Here is a 12,417-nt window from a genome sequence, read left to right as displayed (position 1 = left end):
ATTTTTACTTTTTTGAGGAAGGCTCATATTATTTTCTATAGTGGCTGCCCCAATCTGCATTCCCACCAACAGTGACTTTTATGAGGGTTCCCTTTCTTCACATCTTGTCCAACATTTGTCGTTCTTGGATTTATTGATGATAGCCATTGTGACAGGTGTGAGGTGGTATGTCATTGTAGTTTTGATTTACATTTCTCTGACAGTTAGTGATATTAAGCAACATTTCCTATGTCTATTTGCCATCTGTATGTCTTTCTTGGAGAAGTGTCTATTCAGGTCTTCTGCCCACTTTATAATAGGGTTGTTGTTTTTTGGAAGGGGCCGTTTGGAGTTAATTGTCTGAGTTATTATAATTTTGGATATTAACTCCTTATCAGATGTATCATTGATGAATATCTTCTCCTGTTCAGTAGTCTATTTCTTCATTTTGTTAATGGTTTCCTTTGCTGTGCAAAAGCTTTTAGTTTTTCTCCTTTTATTTATTTTTTTCTTTTGTTTCTCCTGCCTGTGAAGATACATCAGAAAAAAAATGTTGCTAAGAGAAATGTCTGAGATTTTATTGCCTTTGTTTTCTTATAGAATTGTTATGGTTTTGAGTCTTACATTTAAGTCTTTAATCCATTTTGAATATATATTGTGCAAGAAGTTGATATAGTTTCATTTTTTTTGCAAGTATCTGTCCAATTTTCCCAGCACGATTGATGAAATAGACCATCCTACTTTCTTTGTCAAATCTTAATTGACCATATAGACATAGTTTATTCTGAACTCTCTATTCTGTTCATATTCTGTTAATTTGATTTACATATCTGTTTTTTATCCCAGCACCATGCTATTTTGATTACTATGGCCTAGTAATATAGTTTGGTATAAGGTAGCATGATACTTCCAACTTTGTTCTGCTTTCTCCATATTGCCAATTATATCTGGGTTTTGTGGTTTCATATAAATTCTTGGATTATTTATTCTAGTTCTATGAAATGTGCCATTGGTATTTAATAGCAATTGTATTGAATCTATAGATTGCTTTGGGTAGTATGGACATTTTAAATGATGTTAATTCTTCTTATCATGAACATACTATATATTCCTACTTATTTGTATCTTCTTTAATTTCTTTCTTTAGTGACTTAATTTTTTGAGTATAGGTCTTTTACCTCCTTGGTTAAATTTATTCCTAGGTAATTTATATTTTTGGTGCATTTTAAAATGGATTTTGGTTTTTAGTTTCCCTTTCTGATAGTTAATTATTGGTGTATAAAATGCAAACTGATTTGTGGATATTTATCTTGTATCCTCCTACTTTACTAAGTTCATTTATCAGTTTTAGCAGTTTTTGGTGGAGTTTTTAGGTTTGTTTATATATAGTATCATGTCATCTGCAAATAATGAGAGTTTTAGTTTTTCCTTCCAATTTGGATTGCTTTTCATTTCTTATTCTTGTCTGATTGTTATGGCTGGGACTTCCAGTACTTCGTTGAATTAAGAGTGGTGAAAGTGGATATTTCTGTTTTCTTCCTGATCTTATGGGAAACACTTTTAGTTTCTCTCATTGAGTATAATGTTAACTATGGGTTTGTTATACATGCCAGGGCCATTCTTGGCATCCCCTATGAGTGATACCATCTCATCATTGCAGACCATAAAGATAGTGAGCTTCAAGACTGTCATAACACAGGATGCTGGAGTACAAGATCAACAGTTGTCTTCAACAGTTAAGGGAACAATCAGTATGAAAAGTCAGAAAATGATCCAAAGGCCTGCCTCACAATGGCCAAATCTGGGCATATTGTGGGTGAAGTACTTAAGAATGAATGAAGAGAAATTTATTGTTAAAGCTATAATTGGACCTATCTTATATGTTGTGGGTTATCATTGTCAGTTTCAAAAAAGTAAGCTGAATCCAGGATCAATAGTTGCTTCAGATATGATTACAATGATATTTGCTAAGATCCACTAGTTTACGGCATATCTAATGAAGACATCAGATCTAATGAAGGGAATAACTTTTTCTAAGATTGGTGTTATCAAAACAGATCAGAGAATTAAGAGAGGAACTAGAACTACCTCTTACAAACCTATAATTATTCCAGTGTAGGAATAATACCTCTAAAAGGCTGTTTATTATATGGACCACCTGTTATAGGAAAACCACTAATAACAAGAGCTATTGCTAGTCAGCTGGACTGGTATCTCTTAAACATTTTATCAAGTTCTATTGTAGACAAGTGCATTAGTGAAAGCACTTACTTGATTAGAGAAATGTTTAATTATAAAGGGACCATTAGCCATGCATTGTTTTTATGGGTAGATGCCATTGATGATGTTGGTTTTCTGAAAGTACTTCAGCTGATAGATTCAGAGGACTTTTTTGAAACTTTTATTTTATTGTTTATGCCATAGTTGTCCTATTTTTGCCCCTTTGTCCCCACCTACCCAGTCCCCCTGCCCCATCCTTCAGGCAATTTCCACACCATTGTCCATGTCCATGGGTCATGCATATATGTTCTTTGGCTACTCTATTCCCTATGTGGTACTTTACATCTCCATGACTATTCTGTAACTACCAATTTGTACTTCTTAATTCCTTCACTTTTTTAGTCCATCCCCCAATGCTCCTCCCATCTAGCAACCATCAAAACATTCTCTACATCTATGATGCTGTTTCTGTTCTGCTTCTTTATTTTGTTTTTTTCAGAATAAATTGTTGATAGATATGTATTTAGTGCCATTTTATTGTTTATATTTTTCTTCTTCCCCTCTTCCTCCTTCTTCTTAAAGGAGACCCTTTAATATAATACTGGTTTGGTGGTGGTGAATTCCTGTAGCTTTTTCTTGTCTGGTAGGCTCTTTATTTGTCCTTTGATTCTAAATTACAGCTTCGCTGAGTAGAGTAACCTCGACTGTAGGCTTTTCATGACTGAATATTTCTTGCAAATTCCTTCTAGCATGCAAAGTTTCTTTTGAGACATCAGCTGACAGTCTTGTGGGAGCTCCCTGTAGGTAATTAACTGCTTTTCTCTTGCTGCTTTTAAGATTCTGTTTTTGTCTTTAATCTTTGACATTTTAATTATGATGTGTCTTGGAGTGGACATCTTTGGAGGCATGTTGTTTGGGACTCTATGAGCTTCCTGAATTTGTATGTCTATGTTCTTCACTAAGGGAAGTTTACTTTCATTATTTTTTCAACTAGGTTTCCAATTTCTTGTTCTCTCTCTTCTCCTTCCAGCACCTATATGATGCAAATGTTGGTACTCTTGAAGTTGTCCCAAAGGCTCCTTACACTATCCTCCTTTTTTTTTTTTGGTATTCTTTTTTATTCTTGCTGTTCTGATTTGTTGTTTTTTGCTTCCTTATATTACAAATCACTGATTTGATTCTCAGCTTCATCCACTCTACTGTTTATTCCCTGTAAATTGTTCTTTATTTCAGTTAGTGTATCCTTCATTTCTGATTGGATTTTTTTATGCTGTTGAGGTCCTCGCCAAGTTTCTTGAGTATGTTTTGAACTCTGCATCCATTTGATTGCTTATCTCCATTTTGTTTAGTTTTTTTTCTGAAGTTTTGTTCAGTTCTCTTATTTGATCCATATTTCTTTGTCTCCTCACTTTGACAGCCTCCCAGTGTTTGTTTCTATAGATTAGGTAGAGCTTCAATGTGTCCCAGGCTTGGTAGAGTGGCCCAATGTAACAGGTGTCCTGTAAAGTCCAGTGGCACAGCCGCCCCCTATTACCCAAGCTGGGTACTCAAGGTATGCCTACCATGGAGGGTGTGTACAGCCACCTGTTGTAGTTGAGCCTTGATTACTGTTGGTATGTCCAAGGTCAGCCACTGACTAAGTTCTCTTTGGGGTCACACAGCATAAGCCAAAAAGTGATCTGCAGATGGCTGCTACTTGTGCTGGGCTTGGAGGTGCCTGGGAAAGGCCAAGCTGTGAACTAAGACAAGCTGCTACTAGTACTGAGCCTGGACAACTTAGTAAGAGGTATGATACTTGGTGAAGCCAGATGCTTGTTTTTTAAAGAGAACTTGGGAAAATCTGAAGTACAGGCCAAGACAAGCCATTTGTATGGAAAAGCCACTGGAAACAGCTTGGGTCAGCCCAAAAGTTGTGTGGGCAGGGCCTCAGTGAGTCACCAGGGCAGGGCAAACAAAGTGTATGAATTCTCAGATATGGTACCTGCCTGCTGACTCTGTGGCTCTGTGGATATTGGATTCATTAAAGGAAAAATGGCCTCTGCTAGCAGCTCTATCTGGGAGAAAGCTGCCCACCCAGCTCTTGCACTGATGCCATGGACATCATCAGTTCCTCCCCATATGTCTCTGATGCCTTTCATCTGCTGCCCTGGTGGGGAAGCCCAAAGGGAGTGAGTCCAAGTATGTTTGAATGTGGGCACTTTAAGAGGAACTGACTGAGACTCCAGCAATTTTTGTCTTCCACACATCAATCTCAGCTGGTTTTTACAGCAAGAAGTTATGAAGACTTATCTTCCTGGCACTGGAACCCTGGGCTGTGGAGCCTAGTGTGGGGTTAGCACCCCCTACTCCTGAGATATCCCTGCTGATTGTTATCTGCCACACATGTGTATGTGCCATTCTGTGTCTCTGTCCCTCCTACCAGTCTTGATGTGATTTCTTCTTTAATTCCATAGTTGATTTCTTTTTTTATTTTATGGTTGTAGGACTTCCATTCAGCTCAGTTTCTGATGGTTCTGAATGATGGTTGTGCTATAGTTTATTTGTAAGTTTGATGTGGCTGTGTGAGGAGGTGAACTGTGTTTACTTATGCTGCCATCTTGACCAGAAATCCAGAGGACTTTAATGGAATTACTAAATTAAATGGATGATATAATACTCTGCATGAAGTTAAACTTATAGCTACAAATGAGTACAGTGAATTCTGTTTTATTATCTCCAGGTAAACATAAAAATATATGTAGATTTATTTATGTGCAAGATTAGGTATATAGAAAATCCATGGATATACCACTATAAAGTATGATAAAATAGATTATTAGAAGCAATTATGATTTTTCCAGATAGCTTTAATGGAGCAGACCTGAGAAATATTTGCACTATAGAGGGCATACAAGTATTTACAATTCATGCAGATTTGAGTTTGTAGTGTAGAAAGACTTCATGAGCAATCAGAACTGATTTTAAGAAGCTAGAGTCTAAATTGGACTACACATTTTTGATGACTATAGGGCATAGACTTAATGTAAAAATCAGTTTAAAAAATTGTACAGAATGGCAATAATCTCATTAAAAGCATATGAATAAAGATTGTTTAAAACAAAATAATAAAAATGTAATGTGATTTATACTAGATGTGGAAAAGAACATATAACATAAATAACAAAAAAGACAAGAGGGAGAATTGAAGTATACTGTCGAAGAGGTTTTAAAATGCATGTGAAGAGATATGGGGTTGGCCCAAAAGTTTATTCACCACCCCCCCATAAGATGGTTCTAGTAGCATTTAGTTGTGTTTCGCTTCATTTGAAACAATTTTGTTAGATTGTATTGTGGCAGCTGTCATATCAACATGCATTAAAAAAAGAACTTATCAAAATTGGTGTATTTTTGTGTAGCCATTTAAATATTAAAGATGGAAGAAAATAAGCAACATTTTTGGCATATTATGCTTTATTATTTCAAGAAAGGTAAAAATGCAACTGCAACACACACACAAAAAGGTTTGTGCAGAGTATGGAGAAGGTGCTGTGACTGATCAAACATGTCAAAAGTGATTTGCAAAGTTTCATTCTGGAGATTTCTCATTGAATGTTGCTCCATGGTCAGGTAGACCAGTTGAAGTTGATAGCGATGAAACTGAGACAATAATTGAGAAGAATCAACATTATACTGTGCAAGAGATAGCCAACATACTCATAATATCCAAATCACATATTGAAAATCATTTGTACCAGCTTGGTTATGTTAATTGTTTTGATGTTTGGGTCCCACATAAGTGAAAAAAACCTTCTTGACCATATTTCCACATGTGATATTCTACTTAAATGTAAGAAAACATGTTTTTAAAAACATACTGTGACAGACAACAAAGAGTGGATATTTTACAAGAATGTGGTACAGTGGAGATCATGGGGCAAGTGAAATGAACCACCACCAGCCACACCAGTCGCTGGTCTTCATCCAAAGAAGGTGATGTATATGTGGTAGGATTGAAAGGGAGTCCTCTATTATGAGTTCCTTCTGGAAAAACAAGCGATTAATTCCAACAAGTACTTCTCCCAATGAGACCAACTGAAAGTAACACTCGATGAAAAGCATCTGGAATTAGTTGACAGAAAACACATAATCTTCTATCAGGATAACACAAGACCACATGTTTCTTTGATGACCAGGCAAAAGCTAGCTTGGCTGGGACATTCTGATTCATCCACTGTAACCACCAGACATTATACCTTCGGATTTCCATTTATTTTGGTCTTTACAAAATTCTCCTAATGGAAGATAATTTCAATTCCCTGGAAGACTACAAAAAGTACCTGGAACTATTTGCTCAAAAGATAAAAAGTTTTGGGAAGACCGAATTATGAAGTTACCTGAAAGATGGCAGAAGGTAGTGAGACAAAACAGTGACTACGTTGTTCAATAAAGTTACTGGTGAAAATGAAAATTTGTCTTTTATTTTTACTTAAAAACCGAATGAACTGCAAACAAGCAATCATTTGGTGTTTCCATTTACGATAAAACTCATTTACCATCCTTGCCCTAAACCAATTCAAAACCACTTTCTGAATCATTGTCAGGGGCTTTATCATTCAAGCCCATCCAAGAAAACAAAAACCAAGATGGAATACATTGTCATATTAATTATATCAGCATATTCCAAGCAAAGAGAATATCTTGGAGAGAGATTTCATAATCAAAAGAGATGAATTATACTCATTTTATGTCCTCAATGGAAACTGAAAAAATGTCTTACCAGTTACTGAGTTTTATAACAAAATTCAAGGAATTAAAAGTGTACCTATGTTACAAGAGTGTTGGTTATTTTTAAATTGGTGGTACAGATGTATTGGTATACTGGAATGAGCCTAATAGTCATGGGCATCAATCTGGATATTATACACATGGAATGCAGAACACTCCATAATCCATTTAAATATAGCTTAAGAGAATTTCTACCAAAATGACTGTATGAACAGGTAATTCTTAGATGCCTATTCATCTCTAGTAACATCTTCAAATATAAAAATTATGAAAAATAGCGGTCAACAAAGAAAAGACTGAGATTCCTATTATCAGCATAAAGTATTGTCAAGTGCTTGCAAGTACATTCAGGTGTTCACAGCAGAGAACCTACAAGGACAATTACCAAAACTAAATAAATAAATAAATAGTAAAATAAACATATTAAGCTTTTATTAACTTAGTATAATTCCTATGATGGTTAGTATATTTCAGTCACAACTGATGCTCCTTCTTTTTTTAAGTTTTTATAATCAATATATGGAAGGCATGCAATAATGAGTTCTTCTTTTGTACATCCTTTAAGACAACACTTTTCTGAGTATCCTCTGCGTATTCTTTGGAGATGATTCCCCCTAATCAATTTCCTTAAGGTTTTAATTTTGTTTGTATTTTTCTTCTGATATTCTATAATCTCCTGAACATATGAATCAATATCTTGTGATGAGGCAAATTTTCTTGTCTTATTAGGTAGCAAGTTGGCCTTTTTATTTTGATACTCAGGAGGTGACTGCATCTCCACATTGTTTATTAATTCTTCCTGAGAGGCAGAAGTAGAGACTGTTGAGAGATGAGAAAAAATTCTACTTTATTAAAATCTTCCTTTAGTTGAAAATTTAATCATAATACTGGAATACTAAAGTCAGGTAATTATTCAAAAGCAACATATATTTTTAACTAAAATGCTTGTAGGCAGTGTTTTCCTCTAAAAAGACAAACCTTTGCACATTTTTATGCAAAAAGCATTTTTTGAGATATTATTCACATTCTATAAAGTTCAGCATTTTTAAGTATAAAATTCAGTGATTTTTAAAGTATATTCACAAGATTGTTCAACTAACACTACTATGTAATTCCAGAACATTTCTATCACCCCCAAAAGAAACTCCATATCTATCAGTGTTCTCTCCCTTTTCCCTCAGCCTTCAGTTCCTGAAAACTACTAATCTACTTTCTACTTCTATGGATTCTCCTATTATGAAAATGAAATGATACTATCTATGGCCTTTTGTGTCAAGATTTCTTTCACTGAGCATAATATTTTGAAAGTTTGTCTACATTGTAGCATGTATACATACTGCATAATTTACTTATGTTTATTATCTACTCTATTCTGCAAACTTCATGAGGACAGGAGCCTTTACTGTCTTCTGAGTGAAACCATTCACTTTTATATCCCTGATACCAAGAAAAATACATTGTACATAATAGGCATTCAAATTTTGTTAAATTAATATATAGAGAGGGGTCTTACAAGGTCCAGTTTTAAAAACGATATCTGAACAAACAAATAAAAACCAAGAATAGATGAATGGAAGCCAAAAATAGGGGAATGTGGCAAATCTAAATGGAACAGGTATTATAAATTAAGAAAAGCTGGTGATGAAACATTGATAGTTTCACCTGGCACTGAGAGCTGAGGAGCACTATATTCAGCCAGAATTTAGAAACAGGGTGTCAAGCTTCATGAAGCCACATTTTGGGGTAGGTCCTTGGAGACATGGACCATACCTTCAGGGTACACAATTTCAGATTCAAGATATGTATGAGTAGCTCTGAAAAAAAAAAGCATTTTTGAATATCAGTGTACCAAACTATATTTTCCTGTGTCTAATGTAAATAGATCATCAGAGGACTAAAATGCTAGATGATTTCACTTACATGTGGAATCTAGAAAACAAAATAAAGAAATAGAAGAGAAGCAGACTCATAGAACATTTGGACAGTTGCCAGATGGGAGAGGGGTGGGGGGCAGGGTGAAAAAGGTGATGGGATTAAGAAGTATCAACTGGTTGCTACAGAAGTCTTGGGGATATAAAGTACAGCATAGGGGATATAGTCCATAATATTGCAATAATTATATATTATAGATGGATACTAGGTTTACTGAGGTGATCATTTCATAAATTATATAAATGCCTAATCATGGGGTTGTACTGCTGAAACAAATACTGTATATCAACTGTAATTTTAAAATAAAAAAATCATTAATAACTGACTTGATCTAACACAGAAATGTGTCTTGCTGGTACAAGCTAAATAAAAACCAACTTTGTAGCTACATTTGTATGTAAAAGAAATGTCACAACTATATATTCTATATTGAAATTCTATATTGGAAACACATACTTATATCTCTCTACAACTTCTAATTATTCTCTGGACACTAACAGATCAGATTAAATGTTATCTTCCCTTATAGATTAAACATTTTAAAAATTTTAATGCAAATTCATATTGACAACCTAAATCCATTATTTCCTTCTTCCATTTAGTTTAAAAATATGGCTGTATTGCCACACGATATTTCCACTTCAGTAAAATGTCCTAATCATAGTTCCCACAGTAACGTGTTGATGGGTAACACATTCCTGAGGTATTGTCAGATATACTTTTATTTCCCATAAATCTTGTTTGATTGCAGCTCTCTTCTCATTGAATTAATTACACATTCCCCCAGGGAAGTATGAATGATATCTGAAACAAAGGGGTCATTAATCAGCTCTGAGTTTTAAAGTTGACTTTTTTTTTTTAATTAAGGAAATAGTCTTCATAGCAGGGTTTGTCAAGAAAAAGAAACAAGCATGTCCTAGGGTGATGATTAAAAACAACAACAACAATATTCTTCCTAAAGACTGCTTAAATTCAATATATATTAGGCACAGACAATATGCTAGGCCCTCTGCTAGGTATGGTATATAGGAGGCTATAGTTATTGGAATAAACCTTGTGTAGTTAGTTGCATAGACCTAGTGCTTAGAAGGACCCTGAATTTTGTCTAATGCTCTATTGTTACAGTTTTGAAGTTCTCAATAATCTTTTTCTTTGAACTTCTAAGTGAAGTCTGAAAGCATGATGGACCACGTGTGAGCAGAAGAGATTCGCACAAGAAAGAGGGAAAACAAGCTTTTTATTTCAGTAACCTTAATGGCTCTTTTCTGCTTTTTGAACAAGGGGCCCTGTATTTTCGTCTTGCACTGGGTTGGGCCAGTTGTGTAGCCAGTCCCGACGACAGTCAAATCGAACCGTCATCAATGAAGGAAGTAGCTACGGAAGGGTCAATGACAACTTCACGGGGAAAAGGATACTTAAGTTAGCCTTTGAAGGACAAGATGGAGTTTGCCAGGTTACAAGGGTACTGAAGCAAGGGAAAGCTAGGGAAGAAGGAGCATTCTTACATAAATGTGTAGACTTACATATATACATTTATTTCCTCTAAGTTAAAAAAAAGCTTCTTAGTGGTTTTGTATATCCATAATACACGGGTTTATACTTTTAAAAATTTTCCTGTGTTCTACACACAAATTCCATTTCTTGGGGAGGCTCGCCATCTGGCAGAGCAGATTCCGGGATAGGATATATACAGAGGTGAACACGCCTTTGGTTTAGATTTTTACCTGCGTTTGTGCCTCTCCCCCAGGCTGGGGAAGTGGTTTGGGAGCTTTTCAACTGGCCAGGGATGAGGCTTTCAACTTTCGTCGAAGCCTGGGGAATCAGCTGTGTTTTTAAAGGGATATTCTCCTCGAAGTGGCTCCAGTCAGCATCCCCACAGAGTTTTACTATTCTTTCCAGCAGGTGCCTGCCGCACAGCTTCTTGGCTGTGCTTCTGTAGCTTTGCTCTTGGGAGAACCGAAGAGGAACGAGCCAGAGCCACAGCAGACCCAAGCGGAGGAGCCGCGGCATCCCTGAGCCCCCAAACCCAGTGTGTCGCGCTCGCTAACGGCCGCCCGCCCGTGCCCGCGCCCGCGCCCGCGCCCGCGCACGCAGAGGTCTTTTGAGCGCGTGCGGACCTCGTGAGGAATCCCAGACCAGGTGTGTACGAGGTGGTGGGCCGCCTGGGCTGCCGCGCTCGCCACGGTCCTCAGACGGTCGTGAGTAGCAAGACTGCTTTCATTTTTCTTGCCTTCCTCACTTGGGAGATTAATCAAATGAAACATGGGGCCCTAGTTAACTGAAAAAAAACTGTAAAAAGTACAGTTGCTCGAAGAGTACCCCTTTTTGCTTGGTTATTAATGGGGCGTCAAGTCCTCAGAGAAACCTCTCATTTTCTTCTTGGTGTTTATTTCAGTAGGTTTGTTCACATTTGTGTGCTTGCTCGATAACTTCTCATAAATCCTCAAGCTCCATGAAGGCAGTACCTGTGTCTGCTATTGCTTCCCCTTGTACCTCAGGGCCTGACGTATTGTTGACAATGAAATATGTTGAAACATGGGTGTGCTAGAGTGTGTATGTGTGTGTTTTAAAGTCAGATTCAAAGTTCAGAAAATTTCTACCAGTTCCACAGGGAGAAAGGGGCCTGGGGAACCTGGAGGTGATATTCTGGTTCTTTTCGTTACAGATTATGAAGGATTGACTATTGCCAAATTGCAACTAGCTTGTGACAGGGACCTGTGGAAGATTTGCCATCTAAGATTAACACAGTTTTGCTAAATTAGGAGGGAAGGGACAAAGATGTTCAGCGCAATCCTCATAGGTCTCTTTGTCACATTAAATAAAAATTTTTTAGTGTGTTAGCTAAAACACACTAAAAAATTTAGTTTAGTGTGAAAGAGATACTACCAGCCACAAGAGGGCAGGCAGGGGCTGTCTCAAGAGAATAGAGTTAAGGATGCCACATCTTCAAAGACGTGCCTGCAGTTATCAGTGATAATCTCCATTTACTTATTTTTTTTCTTCCCCGGCTCTGTGTCTTTTTCTCCATTTTCTCTTCCTCCAGCTTTGCCTTGCTTCCCAGTGGCATCCACAAGTGCTGTTAAATTAACTGGCTGTCAGATTTTTTTTTCAAGGTTGATGTGATTTTATTAGCCCAATTTTATTGCTTTCCTTGAAAAACAACTAATGTCCATACTACAGTGGGCCATGAGTGCTAGTCAGAACTTTATCAGTGAAACCCTGTGAGAAAGGAAAATATTTGTTATACTGAGATTTTAAAAAAAGCCGTCTCAAGCAATATGTTTTAGAAACTAGCAAATTTGATTTGTACTCTCATTCTCCTTGCACTTTCTAAACACTTGCCCTTTTTATTTCTTCATACCATTTATTACAAACTGACATACTGTATATTTGACTTCTCTGTATGTTTACTATTTGCCTACTCCTACCAGAATATGTGCTTCATGTGAGCAGTGATTTTTTATGTTTATCTCGATATCACCTGTCTTGAGCAGTGCCTGGCACGTAGTTGGTTCTCAGTAA

The 12,417-nt window shown here is 36.5% G+C and overlaps 1 protein-coding gene and 1 pseudogene across 1 annotated transcript; one reads left to right on the top strand and one right to left on the bottom strand.

The window, feature by feature from the left end:
- The first annotated feature begins 1,523 nt into the window (after nucleotides 1–1,523).
- Nucleotides 1,524–2,514, top strand: LOC114490715 (annotated as a pseudogene).
- Nucleotides 2,515–6,289: 3,775 nt separating this feature from the next.
- Nucleotides 6,290–11,087, bottom strand: INSL6 (insulin like 6). Its single transcript, XM_028521516.2, has 2 exons — nucleotides 10,620–11,087; nucleotides 6,290–7,782 (listed from the first exon to the last, which is right to left on the bottom strand). Exons 1-2 carry the CDS (start codon nucleotides 10,903–10,905, stop codon nucleotides 7,424–7,426), a joined length of 645 nt encoding a protein of 214 aa, XP_028377317.1. The 5' UTR covers nucleotides 10,906–11,087; the 3' UTR covers nucleotides 6,290–7,423.
- Between the last annotated feature and the right edge of the window lie 1,330 nt (nucleotides 11,088–12,417).

This window comes from Phyllostomus discolor, chromosome 3, assembly GCF_004126475.2.
Source record: "Phyllostomus discolor isolate MPI-MPIP mPhyDis1 chromosome 3, mPhyDis1.pri.v3, whole genome shotgun sequence".
NCBI lineage: Eukaryota > Metazoa > Chordata > Mammalia > Chiroptera > Phyllostomidae > Phyllostomus > Phyllostomus discolor.
The sequence above is the reverse complement of the archived record's forward strand: the minus strand, read 5'-3'. Positions and strand labels throughout refer to the sequence as shown.